Raw genomic sequence first — 27638 nt, 5'->3', positions numbered from 1 at the left:
TAAAGCCTCCCAGAAAACTCATGGTAAAGCCTGCTGTGTGGAGAACTCCCAGGGGATGTGGCGCCTTCTGGTACACTATGTAGGGAGCCCTTTGCAAGACTTGAGGGTAGAGATTTCCTGAGACTGAGGGCCTCATCTTGTGTATAGTTTAAGGGAAAGAATGGGATATAGGCTTTCTCTTATACCCTCTTATGAGTTGGAAATCTGGAAAATTGGCAGTGGCAGTGTGTGTCTCTCATACTTTGCTCTATTTATTGCCAAGAAGTGTTTGTATCCTGAGAAGGATAAAGGATCCCCTATAAAAGTCATTGGCCCATATTCTTTGAACCATCGCAGCAGCATTGGTGAAAGGTGGGGCAGTGTTCTTCAGAGAAGGGTGTTCTTTATTAGACAAAGTTCCCTTCAGATAGGAAGGATGCATGTTGCCACAAACTGCCGATGTCATCATCTCAATCCATATGTACCATGTGGTCATTTTACGTGATCCCACATAATAGTTAAATCAATTTTAAAGGGCACAGGAGGGAGGGAGGGAGGGAGGGAGAGAGAGAATATGTGTATATGTGCACAGAGAAGAATAGATCAAAGAATTGGCACTTTTCCTGCTGCTTAAAACTGCTGAGATTGAATGAATAACCCTTTTAGAAGGTGCATGGTATAGATTGGTTTGTGACACCCTTCAAAGAAGTGCTAATCCAGTTTAATGATAATAAAGAGGAACTTACGTCGTTCTCAGAGGTCCCACAAAGGCTGCAGGATTTGCACTCAATACATTGCCACTGATAGGTTTTGACAGCCTCAGTCATATTTGCTGTGAATTGCAAGCAGGTTGGGTGACCTGGAAAAACAGGAAATGCCCATCCTTAATGAAGTGTGCCTTGGATTGGTCTTTTAATCAAAGTCATAAAATTCAGGAACAAAACACACATGGACATGGACCAATCACAACATGGGCTCCAAACTAATGGATATCAAAGAGGAAAGCAGGCATTAACCCTTTTGCTGCCGGGCACAAGAGAAAATCAAAGTCATCCCTGCCCGCTCCCTCATTGGCAAAGCAGATTTATTCAGAGCTCTTAAAAACATTTTGTGTGGTTTTTATATATATATATAAAACACGAAAAAATAAGAATAAGGAAGAAGTAACCTATTCTGCTTCCTAAGAAATCAGTGGATTATTTTTTTTCTTGAAGACTAACTTAACGTGATTGAAACACATGGCTTCAATAAGAATGTATTCCCTGCCAACTTTTGAAGGGCTGAGTTGTATTTTTAAGAGCTCTGCACTACCAAGGTTGGTTCGCACAGAAGAAACCAAACTGCACAGCTAACCTTCCAGGATCAAACAAACAAACAAACAAAAAACGCCACCCAGCAACCCACAGAATAAATAAATAAATAAAACCCTACAAAAAGAATAAATGAAGGAAAGCTAGCATCACAGTCACATCTATTGGGGAAGGACAGCTGCCAGGACTCTAGCCCCCTCCCCTACATGCGTGTTGACTCCAGCTTTGCAAAACAGCAGCACTACGGTAGCAGGATCAGCAATGAGGGGTTCTGGAGGGGAAAGATACAAACAAACAAACCAAAAGTAGGATCAGTGTTCCTTCTGCAAAACAAGAAAGACAACAGTAGACCACTGAGATAATGGCAACATTTCCTTCCCAGTCACCTCCCATATTTCAGGCTGCCTGCATATACACAATATAGACCTTCCTCAGAAAACATACATCTACTTTCCCTGGTTAACATGTGCAGAAATAAACATGTGTCATTGCAGACAAATGAAATACTTGTGTGTGCATACAACATATGATTTCAGGTATTTACATGGGTTCAGCATGTATCTCTGTATTTCTTGAGACTTACTGTCATTTGCCAGTCAGCAACTGGGAAGAAAATGTGACTCCCTTGTGGGTAGAAAAGCAGCCAAGAGGCAAATTTTGGCACCAAACTGTTAAGCAGTCTTCTGTCCTACCTACTTGTTCTCTGCTCAGCCATGCAAGGTCCTGCAGCTGCTCTTAGTTTAAAAAATGTCATGGAAAAGATACAAGGGACTGTGTGTCCTATCTTCTTTGGGCCTCGGGGTAGAGTTCCTGAAGTCAAAGGGACCACTTCTGGGCCACATAAGACCTTTATTGCCCTTTTATCATATAGATATAGATATAGATATAGATGTCACTGCAGAGTCATCATGAACACAAACCTGGCAAAGGGATCTTCCAAACAATTGCTTCCAAGTATGACCAACTTTGTGCTATTTGGGGGCAGGTTACCTTACATTTGAGTCCAGATATTTAACATGCCCTGCTACTTTTTTATCTTCTTCTTTTGCCTGTCCATGCATGCTTACACAAAATATTGAGTTCCAGATTGTTTTGAGTGTATTCTGCATTTTGCATTTACCACCCCTCGATTCCTGTGATCACATGGCTTCTAGCAATATAATGTAAAGGAGAAGTAGACCTCTCACTGGTTTAGTGCAACAGTGCAATCACTTCATGTTGCCTTGAAGCATGCCCACTGCCACCTTGCAAGATTTTTAGCAATCAGTGATGATCTGTACAATGAAATGTAGACAAGTAGCACATTTGTGTACCACCTTTCTGTTGGCAATACATTTTGATTTTGTGACAATGGAATGTGCAACTGATTCAAAAGAGAGAAAGATACATGAACATTACATGCTACACAGGGGTAGCAGTTTCATAATCATGTGAAAAATGGTCCTTCCTAAATCAGTGAAGCCTTCCCTCAATATTTCCTGGGGTTTAATATCCTACCCACAGCTCAATCCAGTTCAGTAAACAACTCCTTATCTTTCTGATCAAAGCAGCAGTTTCTGTAAAAATAACCATATTCAGCCATTTCAGCTTACATAGGGATGTGTGAAATTCCTGTTGAATTTTGCTAGGTTTCATGAAAGGTGTTTGCTCCCCTCAAAATGCCTCAAATGTTTCACCTGAGGAAGAATATCCAATTTTGCTTCAAATTTTGCTTTGGGTGAAACTGAGTGACACCTTAATGATGTGCAGAACCCTCCTGAAAGGTTTTTATAGGTTTTTTTTTAAATTTTTGCTTCCTTTGAAGTTCCTCAAATATCACCTAACACCCAAATTTGCTTCGAGTTTCACTTTACGTGGTGTTTCAGTGGCAACTTTTGCTGAGATGTCATGTGGATTTAGTCTCTGGAGTCATTATCTGCAGCTATATCCAGACTTCCATGGGTTTACAGTGGCCCCAGCATTTCAGAGTTTTCCGTGAAGGAATTCCTTTAGAGCTCCCCTTTCTGAAGGTGTAGCATTAGTACTGTATGTTTGGCAGAAAATGAATGCAGTTCTCATAAAAGAGCTTGCCTCCTAACACACACACACACACACACACACACACACACACACACACACACACACTTTTTTTAAGTGCTTGTCATTAATTATGAAATCCTAATTACCAGAAATGACATTAAGGTCAGGAGCAATTGCTATATGCAGACATCCAATGACCACTAATGACCTTAACACAGCTCATTTGTGCTTCTTCATTAGTGAATTCTCCACTGCAAGATTAATTGTGGCCATGTACTCTCAGCCAGAACCAACAGACATCCTAAGCTGAATCAATACTGTCTCCAAACAAGAGATCAGATTAATTCAGATTTTTTTTAAAAAAAACCACCCCAACACCCCGCTTACCCATTTACTTCAAGAAATAAATCTATTATTCCTCTCTTTTGCAAATTGGCAGCAAGGATGAGGTTCTGCTAGGTGAGCTATGGAGAGAGCTGTGAGGCAGCATGATGGTGTTTTGCTGGCCACCCAATGCCTGCCACTAGAGAACAGCCCTACCTCTCTAGCCAGCCTCATGCAGCAGAAACTCAAGGGTGGGGAGCTTAGGTTGGGTGGACCTGATGAAGACTTCTGTCCTCTTGTTCATCCATAAGATACACAGGTGGGGGGCACTTCAAGCTGAGATTTGGTTGAATGTGCCTGTCCAACTGCCCACCCCAATTTTCAAGGCTTCCACAAGTAGCTTGCTGCTGAGAATTGTTATGAATGTTCATCAATCACTGACTGACAGGGAGTTTTTGCTGAGTTTGCAGATTGGCATGGTCTCTCTCTCTCTCTCTCCATCCTTATAATAGCCCTAGGTGGATGATAATTGTTAGGCATATTATGATAAGTCCTAACTTATCTAAAATGGTACTTCAGCACGAGGTAGGGAACTGAGAGCACCATGATTCTCCAGAGTCTAAGAGGTGCCTCCTTAAGAGGCCTTGAAGGCGCAGGCTGACAAAGCAGTTCTTCAATGCAGAGGGAACAAAGTCCACACTCAGGAGATGCCAAAGAGAAGCTGTGTCAACTCTTTTCTGACATCATCTTCCTCCTAAGCAGGGCCAAAATTAGGGGTGGGTGAGCTGGGCAGTTGCCCAGGATGCCTACCTGAAGGGGGTCCCCAGCTGAGTTTGGTGACTCGCTGTTTGTTGAATGACCCATGGGGTGTGATGAAGACACTCTTTGCCAAGGGCACTATTCAGTCTAACAAGTGAATGTGCAGTCACCATGCTCTTTCCCAGTATTGTGCCCAGTGGTTGTCATCTAGCTGTAGAGGAGGATGTAATCTTAGCTCTTCTATGAGGAGGCGGCAAACCAACTCTTATATGATACATTTGATACAATGACATTTTTCAATGTACAACTTGTGTTTGTGTACCTTTAAAAACACTTCAGTTAACCCATGAACAATTCGCATCTTTTAAGTATATTATTTTTACAGGTTTATAGACAATCTGTACTTTGCAGAGTGATCCTGCCCCCACTGTTGGTCTGCTCTTTGGGTTGTAGTTTGCTCTTCAGAATTGCTAGTTTCAGTGAAGACACTGGCTGACATCCTGACTAAATTGTTGGAATTTAGGACTTGTTGGAAGTCCTATTGAAATTAAGTACTTCTTTCAAGTAACTCAGGGGTAATACTGTTGAGTGACTTTATCTGGATGTCAGCCAGTCCCTGGAGGATGGGGAAAATATATATTGGTAATAAAATAAACCATGAAGCTGTTCTCACGTGCAGCCTAACCCAGCCTGGGTTAGGCTGCATATGAGAACTGCCAGGACTGAGCCAGCATCGCCTAGCCCAGCTTTTTAGCCCGGCTGCTAGCCGAGTTTAAGGGAGCAAGAGCTCCCTTAACCCAGGCTGCTTGCTCATGTGTGTGTGTGCCAAGCTGCTTCCAGCCCGGTCACACACAGAGACAGGTGCCTAGATTGCCCGTCTCTTGGAGGAATCGCCCAATGCATTGCACATGTTGCATGGTGCATTGTAGGCGCTCTGGAGGCTGGAACAACAAGTCCAGGCCTTTGTTTGCCCACACTACTCCCAGCAATGCTGGTTGTGCGGGCGCATGGCTTGAGCACCTTCAGGGCTGCAAGCAGCTGCCTGGGGAAAGGTAGGTTGAACCCAGCCTTCCCACCCGCCTGCCCGACTGCGCTCGCACACCATCATGTGAACAGCCCCCATGTTTTCCCCCGTTAGACATACCTAACTGGAGCCGATATTCTTCTTTTTAATGGTATCACATCTAATTAGTCAGCAGAAATCACATTCATGCAATTCAATGCACAACCGACCAGTGATCAATAAGGTATAAACATGGTAGTGGAAGATGTATTTTTAAGAACATAGGAAGCTGTCTTATACAGTACAAGTCAGACCGTTGGTTCATCTAGCTTAGTGTTGTCTCCAATTATTTGCAGTGTCTCTCTGAGGTTTCAAGTCTCTTCAAGCCCTACCTGGAGACTGTAGGGATTGAACCTTAACCTTCAACATGCAAAGCAAATGCTCTACCACTGAGCTATGGTCCCATAGGAAATGGCCTTCTTAGGTGATTTAGTTTTAATTTCCAAAGCTTTATGCAATGCTCTAGGAAATGCTAGTGACTTTAATAGTAAGTGGATCATTTATCTTCTGTTCTCATACTTAGCATTAGAATACCTCTCCCTTGAAACTTTTAAATATAGAATTTGTTAACTTAGGGCTTTCTTTCTACTGTTGCTGTCACTACCGTATAGTTTTAAGGATGCTCTTGAATTATGGAAAGCACAAACACAGTTGGGGGGGGGGGGAATTCATGTTGTGCTATCTATTTATTGCTTTGGAACTATTTTAATGATCTATAGAAGACTCATCTGTCTTCACTATAGTTCCTAAGAAATATCCTTGAAATCTTAATACAAACATGTCACATCAACATTGCTTTTGTATATTGTCTGTTTGTTCTACAATGCTGCCTTCAGTCTGACACTAGGCTCAATTTAATTTCTTGCTTCTGGTCCGGACACAGGTCCTGATTTGAATCTCTTCACAATGGGCTGGGCTGATGGGTGCACCACCCTACCTAGAGCCTCAATTTACCCCAAAATTTTTAAAAAAGTCTTTTTCATTTATGGTATGTCCACTTCCATTTAAACAATGAGACTTTGGTTTTTACAGTAAGAAAATTTCTGGTTAAAAACAAATGAAAAAAGTAGTTCTCACTCAGTGGATACATTTCTGACAAAAACAATGCATAGATATCAAAAGACATATAGGCCCAGTTCAGACATCACATGAAACCATGTCCCTGTTTCCTTTTCCAATCAAGGAGAAGTAGTTGCAAAATCTTGGTCCAGGTTTAGAAAACACTGATTTGTCAACAAATCCCAATTTATTCTAAGCAGAGTTTCTGAAAAAGCCAAGATATGAAACTGGAATTCAATCTCAGTTTCATACACTGGCTTGTTTGCAAACTATGATTCCACATGACGTCTGAACTGTGTCATTGTTGACCCTTTAACTTGATGAGATGATTATAGAAGCTTCTGTTGGGTATGAGGGAATCACAAGTTTTCTATTCATTTATCTGAAGTCTCACATATCAAAGAGAGCTGCTGTAGAATACAAGGGAAAGAGTTGTGGTATGCAAGCAAAGACAAGGCAGTGGAGTGGAATCAGGAATATTAAAGAAATAGATATTATGATTATGTACAGAGAGGCAAGTACAGACTGCTTTTCAGTGCTCTTGCTACTGGCTGTTTGTTAGCCCTGCCTATACTCCAGGACTGGAATACAAGTAACTAAAGCCCCATTCAAGAGCTGGCCTGGATCAAGGAATCAATTAACCAAAAACACCACAGCTGCCTATGGTCAAGATTTACAACAGATAGAGGAAAGCTTGAGGAACAACTCCTCACAAATTTTTTGAAGGGAGAGGAAAGACACTTTTGGGGAGAGAGAAATATGTTTTGAGGATTAATGATATGGCTTATTAGGTTTGGTGGCAGAAAACACAGTAAAAACGAAGAGGAAACTCCTCAAATGATTGGGAGGGATCTGCACCCTAGGTTCAATATCAAAAATTGATATATTTGACATTCTTGTACTTAGGTTCGACGGCGAGTGGGGTGCCTTTAAGGTCAGGGGAGGATGCACTTCCTCCCCCCACTGTGTTTTGCCCGCCGGCACACAATTTCCAAAAAGCCCATTGTGGAGGCAGCGTACCTCCCTGCCACCCTGTTGCCCCATTTACCGGATATACCCGGAAGTACTATATCCGGTAAACAGGGCACCAGGGCGGAAGGGAAGTATGCTGCCACCCCGATGGGCTCTTTGGAAATCATGCGCCGGTGGGGGAAACACAGTGGTGGGGGGAGTGCATCCTCCCCCGCCCTTAAAGGCAGACACACACACACACCCAGCTGTCGAACCTTTGAGCTAGCCAGGGTTCGAACCTGTTCGGAGGCCCGTAAAAGAGCCTCCAAACAGGTTCATGAACATCCCTAGTTTGAATTGCAATTGCCTAATCTTTGGCATAATCTATCTAGACAGAAATGGAAAACATTTACTTCCTTATAACAGAATCACCATCAAACCAGCAGATAAGGGGGGAGCTGAAACACAGCTAGATACTATTGATTATATTACGAAGATCAACAGGACCTGTTCCTGCCAGCACTCACCACCAACTTGATCCTTACAGCAGTCCTTACAGCTCACATCTAGCCTTTGAAATATAGCTAACCTATCCCATGGTGTAGCATTTAAAACTGCTCATTATGGTGGTTCATTATGATATGAGGAAAGGATATTCCATATCTGAAGGAGGAAAAAAACACACTTTTAAAAGGCTTGTTAAAGTCCAAGTTGAAAATTATTAGTTTACTCTAAATATATGTATTAATTTGTGTTTCTTACAGATCAAACACATAAGAATCTACTACAAAACTTACAGATCAATACTTATATTAATAACTGGAGTAAGACCTTTCCTATAAAACTATGCCATCGTATGTCCCATCAGCATCTCCATGATCATGCTCTCTTAACTATACCATCTATGCACTGTCCTTCTGATAAAGTGACATTCAGAGCTGAGGGCCTGGGGAGGCTAGTGAATTATCTACACAAGGAATCCCCCAGGTTACATTCAGACTCACTCAAACAATTGTTTGATTTGGCTTTTAGTGGCAAGGGACAAGCAGCTATTAGGTGGTTTTAGCTGATAATCTTTTAAATTTCAATTTTATTCTGTATTTCAAATCTGGCTGCTTTATAGTATTGTTGTCTGCCCTGACTATTTCAGATAGTGCACTAAAGTAAAAGACAGAAACATAATACATGAAGCTAATACATGAACACTATAGAAATCTGGTGGGATGAATGTGGGATTCATGCATTCTGTTGAGCCCAGCATTCATCTGCTCCTCACCAGCTTTTAGATTTGTGAATTTCTTGTTGATTTCACCTCTCATAAAGACACACACTTCAGGAGGTAGAAAACACAGAGAACACCACAAAAGAGAACGGATCAGTCCAAGAGGAGAAACATCTAAGACAAAGTGCAAGAGGTAGGCAGGTATAAGTTCAAATGCAGTTCAATTGATCTCCCAGCAGAATGTTATGACCCATTATGTACAAGTAGGCAACACTGGTAGTTAGCCAGTTAACCAGCCAGGAGCAGAGGTGTAACTGCCCCAGCTTCCAACAACTGAGGAACCGTGATAAATAGAAACTAGGGCATCCGGCCACAGCATTAAACATGCAGGGCTGACGTTTGTATCCAAACACATGGTAATTATAGATCGAAGCCTAGCCTGAGATCTGTTGATAACGTGGCTTGCTTATAATTCTCCTTGTTAGGCTAAATAGCTAATACTCTGCTTCACCTTTTAACAGACGGGCCATGTTTGACATTATGGGTTGCTAGGCAAAATGCTTGCTCCTTGCCTATGAAAAGTGCTGGGGAAGCACTCGAATAACCTTGTATTGATGCACCAGCTTGTTAATGTATGGGGAAAGGTGCCCAGCACTGTACAATTCCTGAGGGGGAATAAGGTCACAGTGACCTCTGGAAAACACACACACATACATACTTATACATATCACAATAAGCAAAACACTGTGGGTAATGAATCGCCAGTTGCAAAAGGCAGCTAGACTACTTACTAATTCTAATAAGGAAGAAATCTGCCTTCAAGCATTGTACAGATATGAAACACAAGGGGATTTAACTGCAGGAATACAGAACTAAATAACTGGAATTTAAGCTCTGCTACACTAAGTGCTCTTACAAGACACCTCTTGAAGTACATTATACTACCAGCAGAAGAACACCATTATGCTAGGATGATCTTTCAGTGCTAAATTGATCACTATAGAAGACATTTTAAAGATAGTTGCTTGTTAAGCAAAGGGCAGAGAATGCATACTAAGAAAAGGGAAGAAAGGCTTCTGTTCAGACTGCATGAACAACCAGAACCCCAAACCTACGAGTGCTCCAGCTGTATCCTCTTTTTGCTTTCATGATGTCCTTAGCAAACTTCATCATGGGGAAAAACTCCTGCATGGCTCAGGAATTTTCATGATGTGCTGCAGGCTTTCCAGCCAGGCCAGTTCACACACCAAAGAGCTTTCAATCAACTCACAAGCTCACTAACCCTTTCAAAATGTGCAGCCAAGCAAAAAAGACACAGTCATGGATGCTAAAAATATTGGGTGGAAGACTGGTTGATCTCCCCAACCCCCCCCCCCCCCGCTTAAACAATGCATGCTTAAACAGCATTTTCCATAAATACACATCCATCTTAAAACAACTTTCTAATGCTAGCATCCAATAAAATGTTTGCCTCCGACTCACCGTTATTTTTCTTGTATTCTACCAATGGGCGGTATCATGATTGCATGCCTTGTAGTGCTGCCCAGAATATAGACAGACTAAAGGTAATACTTACACAGAATGACTCTTTGCCCATGTACTGCATGCTATCTCTTGCTGATGAATGAAAGATAATGTTCCAAATGCATCCTCTCTCATTTTATTCTAATCTGGAATTAGTCCAATGAACTTCTGAAACTGAAAGATTACCCAATATTTAATCCTCTATCGTTTCAAGCATTTTTGTCTAAAAAAAATGTATTTTTTCACAGCAAAATGAAATAGAGATTTCCCTCCATCCTAAAAGGCTTTCTACTTTCCACATTCAAGAATGAATCTATCTATCTATCTATCTATCTATCTATCTATCTATCTATCTATCCTTAGTGACTTTTCCTGTACCAGAATGAACTGGCATTAATAAAACAATGATATAAGTTTGAGAAATATGGGGTTACAAGGAAAGGAACCCTGCATCCTTCCCCCCACACAATCTATCAAAGAAGCATAATATTGTCAATTTCTCTAATTGTATGAGTTAATCTTAAATTATTTTGAGTTAATCTCAGTTTTTGCTTGTTCGATGCCTTAATTACTTTTATTATTGTCTTACTTTTACTTACTTTCTCTTACTTTTACATTTGTTTTAATTAGTACAATTGTTTTCATACTGACTTTCACAGATTGCTATTATGGAATATGCAAGTCCTTCAGACCAACCTCAGATTTAAGTTGAAGTGACTATCCAGTGCAGTAGGAAGCTCATTCACTTTTTGTGGACCTCTCTGTCCTTTATTATTATTTATTATTTATTTATTCAATTTCTATACTGCCCTTCCAAAAATGGCCCAGAGAGGTTTACAAAGAGAAATAATAAATAAAAATAAGATGGATCCCTGTCCCCAAAGGGCTTACAATCTAAACAGAAACTCAAGATAGACACCAGCAACAGGCACTGGATGTACTCCAGTGCCAGTTACTCTACCCCTGCTAAATAAAGAGAATCACCAGGTTAAAAGCTGTCTCTTGCCAAGTTAGCAGGGCAGAGGCGTAACTATAGGGGGGGCAGGGGGGGCAGGTGCCCCGGGCGCCATCTTTTCTGGTCACATGGGGGGCGCCGCCATGACAAATTTTTTTTTTAATTTTTTGTTAGTTTTTGTTAATACAAATGTTTCCTGCTCAGTGCAGCAGCGCTGCAGCAGTCAAGGGAGCACATCGGCGCCCCCTCCCCCACGAGCGGTCCCTTCCACGCCGCCCACATCCCCCCCCCATTGCTTTGCTGGCACCTGGTGGCCAGTGAGTTGGCAGCGGCGGGCGCTTGTGAGGAAAAACCTAAGTATAATGTAGTATGTTGGGGGGGTGGCACGGGGGGCACCATTTCAGTGCTTGCCCCGGGCGCCGTTTTCCCTAGTTACGCCTCTGTAGCAGGGGCTTGTCTTTGGCTTCTTGAATGAAATTCTCAGCAAATATGTCCACCAAAAACAATATTTCTGGATGGGAACACCTCTAAGGATTGTCTCTTTTAGTATTTATACATCCAAGCAATTTACAGTTCACATCAAACTAATCCATTTTGCAACATGTCACAAAGGCAAGCTGTTTTCATATGGGTCCCTGAACACATTCCTGTGATTACTGAGTATTTCTTACCTACAGAAGTGTGAGTCAGTTGAGTGCATCACATTTCTGAACCAGGTCAACAATTTGTCAGTGAGTCAAACCGAATTGAATGTATTAAATACACTTGGAATAACAGGTTGCAGTTCAGGTCAGTTAAACCCGTATCACAGTTTACTTTTGCGAAGCCACCTTATGAATTTGATAGTATCTCTTATTTCAATTCAGAGAGCCACAGAGAGCCATAATAGCAAACGCTTTGCTGTTATAGCCTTAACTTTAGAACATCTTGGGTTTATAGTTCTTGCTGCCCCCTGCGTCCTCTAGCTGAGGAGGCCCTCTTGTGGGTCCCACTGTCAAAGGAGCTCCTTTGATGGTCCACATACCAAAGGAGGTCGGTGGGGATAAGAGGAAGGGCCTTTTGGTGCCAGCACAAAAAGGTTTTCTGTCTCAAAAGGTTCATCTTGCCCCTTCCTCTTGCTGTCCACTGCCATTGAAAACCATTTTTATTTAGTCAAGGATATGACCCACCTTTGCCTGTTTTGTTCTGTTTGTATTTTAGTTGTGTCTCCTGCAGTTCTGTGTTGTTGTTTTTAAATTCATTTCAGTTTTAACAAAATTGGTTTTTTTATTTTTATATTAATTAATTTAAATATTGTAAGTATTTGTAAAATACTCAAATATTGTATTGATATTTTTAAAGCAAAAGGTGGGATAGAAATCCTGAATATAAATAAATAGGTGTCTATGCAGTGTTAAGGAGTGCAGAGACTATTCTACTCAATAGAGGGATCTCCAGCCATAAGCGCTGAAAAAGCCTATCAGACCTGTTTAACTGATAGGAATAAATATGAATAGGCATACTTAGAAAGGGAAGTATCTTCTTGCTAATTTTCTAGAAGTGTTAGTCTCATGAATGCTGTATCACTTATTGCTCTTCCACTACTAAATGTCATGTTCCAGGAACATTATTTGTTTCAATATTTCATATTAAGCTATGTTGAAAAACCATGCATTTACAAAAAGAGCAAACTTGAAACTACATGAGATTATTAAGTGATGCACATATGGTTTGTACACATTACTTAAAACTGTTCATAGAACAGAGACATACGATACAATGAGTCTTTCCACACGAGCGGAGAGCTGGTCTTGTGGTAGCAAGCATAACTTGTCCCCATAGCTAAGCAGGATCTGCCCTGGTTGCATATGAATGGGAGACTTGATGTGTGAGCACTGGAAGATATTCCCCTCAGGGGATGAAGCCGCTCTGGGAAGAGCAGAAGGTTTCAAGTTCCCTCCCTGGCTTCTCCAAGATAGGGCTGAGAGAGATTCCTGCCTGCAACCTTGGAGAAGCTGCTGCCAGTCTGTGAAGACAATACTGGGCTAGATGGACCAATGGTCTGACTCAGTATATGGCAGCTTCCTATGTTCCTATGAGCAGTGCGGAGAGCCAGATGGGGTTTAGCAGGGAGAGCGAGCTTGGCCTGCTCTCCCCGCAGATGATCATGCCACTAGCCCTGGGCAGCTGGATCGGCTGCCAACACAATAACCCAGAAGTCCCAGAATGCCCCGCACAAGCACACGAGGCATTCTGGGGAGACCCCCATGCCGGACGGCTTGTTGGAGCCTCCCAGTCAGGGGTCTCCTCGTGAATCGCTGTGGTGTGGAGCTGCACCATGGTGACTCACCATCAGGGAAACTGAGTTAGCAGAGCGCTCACTTCGCTAACAGAGGTTTGCTGCTGGGAGCTGCATGGCTCCCTCAGCCCGCTTTCCATCAGTCGTGAAAATAGCCTCAGTAACTTTTATAATTGTTCAGTCCTACTGACACTTGATAGTAATGCTAATATAATTGCCATGCCTATCTAACTAGGAGTAAACCAAACACATAACATTTTTTCTAAAAGTTCTGTTCAGTTATTTACCTAAAGTGGCTCTTTCAACCAGTAGAGAGGTGGGTTTTTAAACATACTCCATAATTTATAACATAGCTTCCAAACTAAGATAATAACATTGTATTATCTATTGATTTCTGCCTTTTTTTATCTGATTAGAACCAAATTAGTTTTCTTCCATTATAGAAGAGGATTAGCATTAGCCAAATACGGCTATCTTCTTGTTTAATGTTCTCCCAACATAACATCACCAAGGTCTGTGTTTAGCACAAGCCATTAGTGGACAAATTATTTCAGTTAGAAAACTCAGCCTGATGTTCAGAAAATTGTTATCAGATTTGTTATCAGAATTGGTTGCTTCTGATACTTGTGTAGGGTTGATTGCAAAGGATATAGTGCATTCTACTTTTATAGCAGGCAGAATTACATCAGAAGCAATGAATGAATGAAATTTTGTATTCCATCTATTATGCTGGTAAAATGGGTCTGTAACAGTGGGCTTAATTTATGAATACACTTCTGTTCAAAAGAAACATGCTAAAAAAAAAGCTGGTCCAAATGTATTCCTTAAGAATTTGGTAGTATTTATTAATTAAATACGTGTGCAATTCCTTATTATTCTTTAAATATGCAATAAATACTGGGTATAGATTTAACAGAAAGTTCTTCAACAGAAGACAGACATGTTTCTCATGGGAAACTGCTGTCTCCTTCTCTATACTTATTGGCTGACATCCAGACTAATGCTGTACTTGCTCAAAGATATTACACTAGTGCAAGGAAACTGTGCTAACCAGATGAGTTAAATCAGGAGCCTGCATTCTAGATTAGTTTTGCACTTGGACAACAGAGTGCATTTGTGCAAGAAGATGCAGAAGTAGCTGCCCACAGTCTGTTCCACTATTATTGTTGTGCAAGCACAACTTTGAGCATCTATATGACTTCATGCAGCTATGTGACCTTCTTGTGTGTATGCAACCTTGTTCGTTGCACTAGCACAGCCTCAGTCTGGATGTCAGCCACTATTTCATTTTACATGAGAGATCAGATTCTATAATGGAAAGAAAATATTAATTAGATAAGATTAGCTATATGATTTTTATCTATTTGGAATTAGTCAAGATGTTGGGAATCAATATTGATCATTCTTTTTTCTTTTGGTTCCTAGTAGCTTTAAAAATATGGGATTGTATCTAAACATGCTTTGTGTAAGCAGAACTTGTGCAGTGCACTCCTAGGTACTCCCTTCTTCTGCAATCCCACACCATCCCACACCCCACCACTGCAGCGGGTCCTCTCACCCTCAAGAATGGAGTTTTGAAGAGCGCAGGAGGCTGCAGTAGAGAGTAAAAAAAACCCTTCAGCATGAACAGAACCCTGGTCACACTACTTTGATACAAATCATTCCATGGAGTTGGATACAACAGCTGGTTTGCCAGCTGCTGCCTTTCTTGGAGAAGGCAGATTTGACCACAATCTCTCATGCTTTAGTTGCATCTCTACAATGAGCTCTAGATGGGCCTGTCTTTGAAGAGTCTTTTGAAACTCCAGCTGGTTCATCAACAGCCAGATTGGTGTTGGAAGCCTCTTATTGGGAGTACATCAGTTAGATTAATCAGTTAGAGGGAATGTCCCTGAAGATCAAGGCTGCCATGTCACACATGCACATCATCTAAAAGTAAAGCCTTGTATTCGAAGAACTTATTCCATTCAGGGAAGAAGCTCCATTTGCACAACAGGACACATCAGGTGCAATTTTCAGTTTTTCCTGCCCTCCTTCTGCAGCCTCCTGCAGCCTCTGAAAATCCTCAGGTTCCCCAACTCTCAGGAACAGTTTCAGGGGATGCAGTAGCTTCTCTCTCTTTGGGCAAGCTCGGCTTTTCCCACAAATTGACTAAACTACTAAGGTACAATCAAAAGAAAGTATGCTTCTTGATTCAGAACTATTATTTTACCAAGATACAAATGTATGCAAACTTAATTGATAATAAATCAGATAAACTTATGATTAATTGACTGATTATTTCTTTAATTGGGTAGCAACCTTAATTAAAAATGTATGTTAGCATAAATGTGCATATATGATAGTTTTTACCAAACCGCCCCCCAAAAACTTTGTTTTAAATAATGCATGTATCACTGTATTATTATTATTATTATTATTATTATTATTATTATTATTATTATTATTATTATTACAGTAATTCTTATTACTACATGTATTATTACTGCAGGTGCCATCTTTGAAGAGTTAATTCCTCCTCTTTGTGAGAGAATGTAGAATGCCTCTTCTAAGATGGCATCTGTCAACCATGATTTTTGTTAAGTACTGGATTTAAATCAATCAAAAAACTTTCCATCAGTTAACTCAACCAATCAATTATCTACATGTTGCAACATTTGAACTCTCTAGTTCAAATATTTTGGGGTATTAGTATCACATATATTCAGGCCCTGTTTATGAAAACAAGCTCTATAGGGCAATATGAAATGATCCTGGACATCTAAAACAGATTTAACTCTAGATATAATATTTGCTGCTGAGAAGCTAATGCACATGCCTTATCAAACCCGAGGAAAGGAGTTTTCAGGTCATTATATGCCCTGCAACATTTGGCATAGTTCTGATGGCACACTCTAAATAAAAACTTCCATCCACTTTAACAAATAAATGTCTACAAAAGGAGCCTTGAAAGGATGTGCTGATTCACGCACAATGCAATTAGTCTGTCCTTTTAATACTATCACAGTAAAGCAAAGTGAAACATAAAATCATTTCACTCAATGGTACACTGAATTATCAGCACCCTACTGGCAAGAATGCTATAACAACTATATTGAACTATAACAAGCAAAATTCAAAAAATCCCAACAATTTACAGGGCAGGTATGACTTCCTTGTGCTCAGCAGAACTACCAAACAAGCTGTTCAAAAAAAACTAACTGCTTTAAATAATGTTCCAAGTTTTTTGTCTCTTAAGGCTGGCATTGGACATCAAGGATGTTTGAAACTGTTCATGTTCTACTACTTACAATAAAGCTTTGTTTCTGTAGCAGTTATTAGCTGGACCTCTTCTGTATGTCATTCAATATTAGTGCAGACAACTTTAAACCGGAACCTAGACAAGTATTTCTAATGATATTGAGAACAGTGGGATGAAGGAAGGTTTTATCCAGTAAATGCTTTTTATAAAGAAGAAACACTGAAAAACAGCAACAACAGGCATTTGTCCAACTTTGGTAGTCTTGATTATAATTCTTCTTTCCTTTAACTTGTAATAATCATGTTCAGATTTTTTGAGAGTACAAGATAAGATTCAATGTCTTGCTAAATTTAAAAATATACGGTTAACTTCTTCCCATTTCTAATTTCACCTCTCTACCCCTCCATAGCTAGGAACTTGCTGCTCAGCCTGTCAGAGAAGCTATGACACACAGAAATTTAGCAAGTGAGAATTTTCCTGGTATAGAGGGGAAAATGGCAGAAAAGCTTGGCCTATTTAATATCTGTGTTAAAGACAGAACAGCAGGATCAGTTTTTAAAAAGGTGGCAATACTACCTGCAACAGGTATTTGCATAAGACCAACAAGATAAGCTGCAGACCTCAACCTTGCTTGCCTCTCAAAGAGTGGGGAAATGTTGTCACCACCACTCTTAGTCGGCACAAGGCTGCATTCATATTAGACGTGATACCACTTGGTAGGTCACAGGATGGGGCACAAGGATGGGGATGGGCCGCAGTCCCACAGCTGTTCTTTAAAAATTCACTTGCATTTCCCTCCTCATACTGAAGCAGCAGGATCAGTGGCTACTAATGGTTCACAGCAAATGGTGCAGCCAGTTTCCAGGACAGAAACAATCATTCAAGTGTCCCCTTGTGCCAGCCCTGAGCCAATGCCGCATGCATAGAACACGGGATTGAGTACTTAGCTATTTAAAAAGCCATTTGAGAAGTCCAAAAAGAAAGATTGGGCAGTAAGTATTTGGAAAACTACAAGATCTGTTATTGTGCAAAATTATGAAAAGCCCAAGAAAAAAAATCTAAATGAATATTTCATCTTCATTCACATATGACCAAAAAAAAAGGTCTTATATTCTTTAATATCAGTTCATGTTTTGTTGTTAAGCAGTGCAGGCGCTCATGTTGGGGGCAATTTTTGCTAATCCTCCTTCCCTCTGAAGTACTCTGTGCTACCCAAAAATATGTCCCAGAAGGCCATGCAACCCTCTGGGACATATTTTCAGGTGCCACACTGGGCTTTAGAGTGAAGTGCCCACACAGCTTTCATCTGGAATGCAGCAGCTGCACATGCCCTTCCTTTGCTGAATATGTGCTGTGTTGATCGGAAGTCTGCCATTATATATTAACATATAGTCTGAGAAGCACAACTGCAGCAGATATATATATATCTGATTCACGTTTTATTGTATGCACAACTGATTAGGGGTGTGCACGGAACTGCCAACTGTGGTCCGGCACTGGGGTGGGGGGTAGTTTTAAGAGCTTTCCCGCTGTGGTGCCGTAATCCTAAGAGTAATTGGGGCAGCAGGACAACTCCCTGCCGCCCCTTCCCCGACGTTGCTTGAAAAAACTCCCAGCAGTCCTTTGCACGCACGCGCGCACATCACAAAGATGTGAAGCACACGCTCGTCTCTGTGACGTGTGTGTGCGCGCGCAAAGGACTGCTGGGAGTTTTTTCAAGCAACGTCGGGGAAGGGGCGGCAGGGAGGTGTCCTGCCGTCCCAATTACTCTTAGGATTACAGTGCCACAGCGGGAAAGCGGCGGGAGGGGTAAGTAAACCCTCTTAAAGGTACCCCCCCCACACCCGAACCGGACGGCCCAGGTCCAGACCAGTCCGGAGGCTTCTTCAATGGCCTCTGGACTGGTCCGGGCCCATCCCTACAACTGATCTAGTTGAGACTATATCTATACACATGTCTATCAATTATTCATCATTATAATATACTCAAATACAAATTCCATCTCTGGCAGTTTGACACTAAGTGTGCTTTCTTCAGAAGTAAGGCCCATCCAGTTCAGTAAAACTTACTTCCTAGTTAATGTGCCGGAGAAAGCATGCCTAACCAATTAAAGAGGTCATTCACACAATCAAACACTGAAGCTCTCCGCACCAGTAGTGTGGAGAGCCTGCAGGGCTTGTGCAGGGAAAATGGGCTTGACCTGTTCTCCCTGCACTTGAGCATTCCACCCCTGGGCAGCCGAATTGGCCACCCACACGATTACTGGCTCTGTCACAGAACTGTTAGGGACAGCAGGGATCAGGGGCCATCTGTCCCCTGGAAGTCTCAGCATGCCCTGTGGGAGTGCACGGGGCATTCTGGGGGGACCCCGATGCTAGGAGGCTTACTGCAGCCTCCTGGTCAGGGGTCTACTCATGAGTTGCCACAGAGCGGCATCTCATGATTGAAAAACCAGGGTTAGCAGAACACTCACTCTGCTAACCTCATTTAAGGGGAGGGATACTTTGGTGGGCTAGCCACCATTGAACCACCAAGCTCGCCCGCTGGCCCGGTGGTTCTCATGATGGAAGAAAACCAGGCTGGGCTCCCTTAGCCCGGTTTTTCCCCATTGTGAGAATAGCCGTACTGTGTTCTACCCAGGTTTGAGATCTGTGTGTGCTCCCAGTTTTTGATTGTGTGGAAGCAAGGTAGGAGGAAAACCTGGGTAGAAGTGACTGTGTGGAAGCAAGGTAGGAGGAAAACCTGGGTAGCTTTTCCTCCTACCTTGCTTCCACACACTCACTTCTATCCAGGTTGTCCTCCTACATTGCTTCCACACAACTGAAAATTGGGAGCACACAAATTGGGAGCACAACCCAGGTAGAAAACAGTTTTTGTTTATGTGAATGACTTCATAGTCTTATTAGTAAAGAATATAATTTCTGTCAAATTAATCAGGAAGTTCTACTATGAACATCCACTGAAAAGAATGGGAAAGTGCAATAGTGCAGAAGTGGGTTCTGGTGGAATGTGCCCCTTACTTTTAAAATGTATTATTTCATTTCTTGCTTATTTTGTCCCGGGAGGGAAATTGTTATTTATGTTGAGTTAGGTTGTAGTGTGAGCTACATGGACAAAGGTGTGACTCTGTATATGACAGCTTCATATGTCTCCTGTTATCTTCTCTACCTTCCCAGTACCAGCTGACTGCTGCCAAAGTCAAAGCAACAATGAAAAACTAAAAATGCTACATCAAACTTCATACTCCATTAAAAATAAAATCTAAAATCCCCCCAAATAATATAACCAAATGGGAAAATAAAACAAAAATAAATAGAGAAGGAAGTTTTATTTTTAGCTTGGAGGACAGCATTGTAAACAATGAGGGTCTTTAAAAACTATGTACAGTAATTGCAGTTTCACAATTTTTTTCTTTAAATTTCTTAGGGGGTAAATGAATATGTACAGAGAAACTATACATGAAGTGCCTTGAAAAAGATTTCATATGAACACAACACAAATTAGTACATTGCAGCTTTTCAATATGGATGTGCATTTTGTATTTAACAGGGACTTTTTTTTAATGGCAGTATAACCATAGTCTGCAGCTTTCCAAGGAAATATATTGAAGTAAGTTTGCTAAAGGTCTGTATCTAATCCAGGTGGCCCCAACAAGGTTTCTTCGATTAGGTTTAGTGTGTGGCTCTCCAGCTAAGATCTATATGATTCTAGGATGCTGCTTTGACCTACTGAGTTAAGCATATAGGGTGCTTATTCTGGGCTGGAATCTGCATAGTTCTCCTACACAATACTTTCCTAGAGAGCAACTGGGCACGCAAAATTTACCCCACTGTTGTGCAGCTTTAATGTATTTCAATGTAGCTTGACTTCTCTGGGACTCCTAAGCTAGCCCAATGGAAACATGTGAGTGTGCAACAGCAATGCTCAGAGGACTGCTCCCATAATTTCAAAAGAAAAGGCTTCATTTTTGAGATTGAGTATCAGAGATTGGCATTGCACCAACTTCAATTAACATTACTCAGAACCAAACTGCATGTTGACCTAAGGCTGCATTCCTGTGCATGCTTGCTAGGCAGTAAGTCCCATTGTACTCAGTGGCCTTTATTTCCAAACAAATACGCTGCGTGGTACAATTCCAAGGCATTGCCGTCCACTCACACAGTAGACTTCTTGACATCATTTTGTGAGCACATACACATTGAAAAGTTACATCAGAATAGGTAACCCAATTAACTTTATCACAAACAATTCTAGATTCATAGGAATCTAACATCTTACTCATGACATCCCTCCTAGCAAGTTCTTAGAATACACCATTTCAGTGCAACTCTTCCAGAGGTAGGCACTCTCAGAATCCCCTTTTGTAAGTTATTGTGCAAGTACCAATTGTCACATGTTGGTCCTAAGAAATTATAATACAGAGAACAACTATGACCTATGGCTGCATCCAACTGCTCATCTTGGGGGTGGAGGAGGTTAATTTTAGAGATATACATTTACCACCCTTTATTATCCTGATCACTTGATTTTGAGATGTTTTCGGTTTTTGTTGAATCTTTCTTGCAAGCAGCTGCTAGCATGAGTATATATTTTCACTCAAGAAGACAACTTTTCAAATAATAGAATATCTTTCCTTTGTAAAGCACCTAGTTTTAATGGCATTATTGCTGAGAACTGGCAATGCCTAAACTTTCTGTTAGTCTGTGATCCTGGCAGACTGTAGTTCTGTAGTCCTTATACAATAATCCAGAATCCAGCATGTTCTTTTCAACATATTTTGCATTAGCAGACATTCAGGAAAATAAGCCAGAACAATTTCTCACTTACCACATCCACTTTTGAAAAAATAAAAACACCCAGCATGTGTACGAATGGCATCTTTAAAGTAAGAGAGAGCAGAGTTTATCTTGATTTTCATAACTTAAAAAGATTTATCCTGAAAGTAAATAGTCTTTATCTTACATTAAGCACTTTTGAAAAAGTCACCTCTTCACAAAAATTGTGAATTTAAATTTTGAAGTAAAATGCATTTTAAACAAAAATACTGTGCAACATCAGTCCTACTTTTCTCTCTTAAATATTGAAATAAATAAAATAACTTGTCTATTTTTGTCAAGGTTTGTTTGTTTGTCGTTTTCAGTCACCTTTATGTGGTAGAGCAGTTCCAGTTTGACCTGGGCTATATATGTGTGTATAGACACACACACACACACACACACACACACACACACACCACTTAAAAGAAAGGGATTAAAAATAAAAGTAAAAGGTTTTCTTTGTATTGCACAAGCTTAGGGAATCCCCAAGACTTCTCTGAGCAAGTGCCAGCAGGCGTTCCACAGTCCAGGCCCCTGTGCTGGATGAGACACAGCTAGGAAAGGATCAGGCAACGAGAGGGAGATCAAAGCATCCTGGCTACTCTTGGTTGGCTTCTTCAACGGTTTTCTTGAAAGGTGATGGATTCGGAATCCAAGTGAGCGCAGGACCACTAACTGCAGAGAGAAAGGCAATGAAAGGGAAAACTAAAAATCAACCCTCAGATAAAACAAACATATCCCCCACCTCCAAGCAGCAACAAATCTTTCAGAAAGGGCCGCTTCCCATCAGGTGGGCAGATGAGTGGAAGTACATACAGCCCTGGAGGAATACACATCCTCAAAGCTTACTTTGAACTAGGACTCACCAAGTGTCCACCAGGAGCATCTCTTGTGTCTAAGCTCAGCCTTAGGACACTGGAGTAACAAAGAGTGCTTCCAGTCATATGTGATGTGCATATCCCTCATCCTTGAGTAATCACACATCCCCACATATCTGAGACTAGAGGGCAGGGCTTCCAGATGAGAAGATGTATCCTTCAGGCATATGTGAGCTAATTTCTTTTTACAAATGAGCCACTGCCTATTTTGCCCTTTCCCCACTTCTTCTTCAAAACAGATAAGCCCACTTAGACTATAAGATGCCACTGTTTATTATTTATTCTACAAGATTAGCAGTTACTTCAGCTAACTGGGCAAAGATGCTCCTTTTCAAGTGGTGGTTCTCTTATATATAGCAGAGCAGAGGCGTAACGATAAGGGGGCAGGGGGGGCACGTGCCCCGGGCGCCATCTGTGCAGGTCACATGGGGGGTGCCGCCATGACCCCCGCCGATCCCCCCAATTAATTTTTTTTTAAAAAAATTAAATAAAAATTTCTCCGGCTCAGCAGCACCAGTCAAGGGAGCGCATCGGCTCCCCCACGAGCGGTCCCTTCCGTGCCCGTTCACTGCCAACATTCTTTGACTCACCTCGTACCCGTTTATCTCACTGCCTCCTCCCGCTACCCAGTAGGAGACAACCATTTACATTTCAATCCCCCCCCAAAAGGTTTCGCTCTCTCCTCTCCTCCCCCGTCCGTTTATTTATTTATAGGTTTAAATAATGCGTGCGCTGATGTCATGCGGGCGTAGTTTCTGATGAAGGCAGGATGGAATCAAGCCAGTCAGTGGGAGTAATAGTAACCGCCTTTAAACATTTTCATCTGGGGTTCTTCTCCCTTCTCTTCCCCCCTCCCCTCACTTTCTACTATCGTCCCAAATGCTAACCATCCCCCCCGCCGACTTCTGCCTTCTTCTTTTTGCACATGCGCTTCAAGTGCACCCCTCCCCTTTCTTTCAGAGACCAAGTGAGAACCGTTGCACATGACAGAGAGAGCGCGGGTGCGCGCGAGCCGCCGAGCGAGACTCAACAGTTCTTCAGTTAAGGAGGTGCTGTTGGCTTCATGCGGGCGCGCGCGAGTGAGGCACTGCTGCTGTGTGCGGGGACCGAGGCGGCGCCTGTGGAGCCTTTTTGGCTGTACAAACAGCATCAGCATTGTGTCCCTGCCTGGAGGAAACCGAGGCATAGAAGCCGAGGAGGAGCAGGAGAAGGGAAGCGTGCGCAGGGTGGGCGGGCGAGCGAGCGCTTATCTCTTTTTGAGGACTAGCTTGCCTTAGTGTATCTGCAGAGGGGCATATTTACCCCCCCCCCCTTAAGCCCTTGACTGCTGACAACTAGGCACTTTTAACGCATACACACACATCCCTCCTTTTTGGTGGGGTGGGTTATCCTCCCCCCAGTCCCCATACACACACTCTTTTAACAACTGTAGTGAAATATTTTGAGGAAATGATAAGCGCAGTCCTCCTCTCTACAGTTCTGATATTAAAAAAAACTCCATCCATCATCAAAAGCCCCCAGGATGGGCTGCACCCTGAGTGCAGAGGACAAGGCGGCGACAGAAACCTGAGGGAGGATGGCGAGAAAGCGGCCATGTATGCTGGGGGGGCGGCGGGGGGGCGCAATTTCAGTGCTTGCCCCAGGTGCCGTTTTCCCTAGTTACGCCTCTGTAGCAGAGAAAAAGCAACTTAAGCTATTCAACCCAGCATAGTATCTCTCCAGTAGTTTTGCTGGTATCTCCTTTACATAAGAAAATAAGAACAGCGCTGCTGGATCAGGACCAAGGCCTATCTAGTCCAGCATCCTGTTTCACATAGTGGCCCACCAGATGCCTCTGGGAAGCCTGCAGGCAAGAGCTGAGGGCCTGCCCTCTCTCCTGTTTTTCCTCCCAGGCAACTGGTACTTAGAGGCATCTTGCCTCTTTGGCTGGACTCTGGAGGTGGAGTGGCCTATAGGATAGGGATGTGCAAACAGGTTTGGGGGTTTGTGGTTTGCGGTTCGGGGGTCTGACGATTTGACCCCCAAACCAAACCACCCCCGATTTGGTCTAACCCCGGACCAAATCACCCCCAGACCAAACCTCCCCCAAAGTTCCGGGGTTCGCAAACTTTTAAAAGTTTTTTTAAAAAATTTACCTTTAAAATGCTCCTCGGGTTGGCGGGGTGTGTGTGCAGAGGTCCCCCCCCCCGCTGGCCTTCAAAATGCCCCCCTCGGGCCTTTTTGGCCCATTTTTCAGCCCATTTGGGCCTTCCTAAAATGGCGCAGCGGCCAAAATGGCGGCTGCCATGCATGTGCAAATGGCCTCTCATGAGGCCTGGCATGGTCCACGGCCTTGCAGAGGCCATTTGTGCATGCATGGTGGCCATTTTTAATAAACAAACAAACAAACAAACAAATAAATAGTGACTGCCAAAAAAAATGGCCATTTGAAAAGTTCATGAACCCCCCTGGACTGAACCAAACCGGCGGGGGTTCGAGGGGTGCCAGGCCAGCCAGTTTTGTGCACATCCCTACAATAGGCTGGAGCTGGCCTCCATGAATTTATCTAAACACTTCTTAAAGCCATCCAAGTTGTTGGCTGTCACCACATCTTGTGGCAGAGAATTCCACAGGTTAATTATGTGTTGTGTGAAAAAGTACTTCCGTTTGTTGGTCCTAAATTTCTTGGCAATCTGTTTCATGGGATGACCCCTAGTTCTAGAGTTATGAGAGAGGGAGAAAATATTATCTCTTTCCACTCTCTACACAACATGCATAATTTTATAGACCTCTATCATGTATCCCCTCAGTCATCTTTTTTCTAAACAAAAAAGCCCCAGGAGTTGCAGCCTGACCTTTGTTTGTTTTTAAGATTATGAGCCCTTTGGGGACAAGAAACAATCTTCTACTTTATTTTGCTATGTAAACCACTTTGAGAATTTCTTGTTGAAAAGAAATGTATAAACATTTGTAATAAGATTTTTCTTAAAAGGTGTTTTCAGATTTAGATGTGAGTACGCTGAATGCAGATCGTAGGACCAGAACTACAGTAGCAGCCCCAGCACCCAATTTACACATATCCACGGCCAGTTCAGATGACACTGTCCCTACTCATGCAACCAGGAAAGGATGCACCAAGAGTGTGCCCATCAGTATTTCTTCCATGGACACCCTAACACCCTCCTGACATGTCCCTTTATGTTTAAACAGGTATTTGGAGCACATGTACAGAGACCATTTGGATGAACAGGCCCCCCAATATACAGACAATAAAGGAACATGCCAGGAGGCCATCAGGACATCCCAGCGGATGTCCCAGTGCACACACTTTCTGGGTTGCCTCTTCCTAATCACATGGGCAGGGACAGTATCATCCCAACTGGCCCACAGTGTTTTGTGTACTGTATACAGAGACCCCAAACATAGACAACACATATGGGCATGACTATGGAAAAGCAGATTTAATTGAATGAATGAATGAATGAATGAATGATCATGATGGAAGGGCTGTGCAAAGAGTGCACTTCACTTATTTAGTTGAGGGCAAGGTCTACTGTGGTGATCCTACTCCTCCCTCACACATCCAGTGCACTCACAGCCTAGCTACTGGGACCACAACCTGGAGTCTCTGGAATGCGCTACCTATTGAAATAAGAGCCTCCCCATCTCTGACGGCTTTTAAAAAGTCTTTAAGACACATTTATTCACCCAAGCTTTTTAACTAGACTTATGGTTTTAAATTGTTTTAAGGTTTTATTTTATGTTTTAATTTGTTTCATGTCGCTGGAAAACCAGCCAGAGATGGAGGTTTGGGGTGGTGTACAAATATAACAAACAAACAAACAAACAAAACCTAGGGCTGATCAAGCCTTAAACAGTAGCATAGCAGAGGGAATTTCAACAGGTACAGCTTGTTACATCACAGTGCTGCCAGGGTGAGAAAATCCCCCCTCCCAATACGAATGTTTGCAGAATCTTTAAAAAAACAAAGACACAGGAGCCCAGTTTGAAGCTGTTGCCCCCCAGAACTGCAGATGAAAAGCAGGACTATACACGTTGCTACAACAACAACAAATAGCTATGCTATGGTTCAGGAGGAGGTAGTTTCCAGCTAAGTTACACAATGTGACATAAACCTAAGAACTCCAAACCATATATGGCAATGATAGCTGTGTGATTTAGAGCTGGAACCAAATGAAAAATTTGTAGTTTATTCTTTGCCTAAACCATCTGCTATGGGATTAAGTAGATAACAACACCTCAGCCTGTGAGCAGCTAAAAATAGCCACTTAACAACAACCTCTTACAAAAGTACCCCACCATCACCATATCCTATACACAAACACTTCAGAACTGCAGCACTTCCAGGAGGAACAATATAAAAATCCTGGAACCAAGCAGTATAAGCAAGGATATATTAATGTGCATCCTTTATTGTGTACTTAGTATTTTGTGGAGGAGTTTTAGAAGTGTGTGTGTGTGTGTGTGTGTTTTGATATAAGGAAGGGTTTGAGTGTTTACAACAGGATTGTATAAATAAGGGAAAGCATCTGGGAAGACATGAGGAAAGGACATATAATCAGGGTATAGAAGTTCTGTCCTCTGAAATGTAGATCCATTTGTATCCACAATCCAGCATTGAATTAGACGTGCTTAAACCATTGTTTTCAATAGGTTTAAGCATGCCTACCTCTGTGCTGGACTATAGCCCTTACCTATGTGTTGTCAGACCTATCTGTTCAACCATGAGGATTAGAAAAGCTTTATTAAATGAAAGTTTAGATTCTGAGAATTCCACACCAATTACTGGAGACAATATTTTGTGCTCATTCTGTTCATATACAAAGATGGCAAATTGGTCTACGTTTCAAGACTGACTAAAGTTACTCATGGAAGCCCTAATGAAATTTAGTAGTCCTTTTCAGTAACTCCTGATTAGTACTTTTAATTTAGTCAGGATGTCAGCCACTGTGATTCCTAGAGAAAAGATCAGGAAATATTGTTACTTCTGTGTTAGCAAAGAGCGCTTATCTCTGTTCCTGGAAAATCATGAGCCATCACAACTTAGAAGCTGCTGCACTGAATCCCCCCCCCCCAACTTTACATGCTTTCCCTTTCCTTCATAATATAGCTCTCTAACATTACAAGGCAGCAGAGTACTGAAAGACAAATGTTTAATTAAACAGAGGAAAGGCTTCTAAAACTTCTTCGTCTTCTTCTAATGGTTTGGATATGTTAATAAACAATGACAAGCAATATTTGAAGAGCAAAGTTTATCAT

General features: G+C 42.0%; 1 protein-coding gene across 8 annotated transcripts in view; it reads right to left on the bottom strand.

Annotated features, from left to right (window-relative positions):
- The window catches only part of DPF3 (double PHD fingers 3), a 273036-nt gene that overhangs the window by 8020 nt on the left and 237378 nt on the right, over nt 1-27638 (bottom strand). For 6 of the 8 annotated variants that reach the window (XM_053266047.1, XM_053266004.1, XM_053265996.1 and 3 more), the window contains exon 9: nt 726-838. In XM_053266047.1, coding sequence (XP_053122022.1) covers nt 726-838 — 113 coding nt within the window. Of the gene's footprint in view, nt 1-725; nt 1613-19997; nt 22177-27638 lie in introns of those variants that run through there. The other 2 variants (XR_008310482.1, XR_008310479.1) reach the window with 2 other exon arrangements.

The sequence above is a fragment of the Hemicordylus capensis genome, chromosome 1 (assembly GCF_027244095.1).
Source record: "Hemicordylus capensis ecotype Gifberg chromosome 1, rHemCap1.1.pri, whole genome shotgun sequence".
Classification (NCBI taxonomy): Eukaryota; Metazoa; Chordata; class Lepidosauria; order Squamata; family Cordylidae; genus Hemicordylus; species Hemicordylus capensis.
Note: the sequence above shows the minus strand (reverse complement) of the source record. Positions and strands in the feature narration are given on the sequence as shown.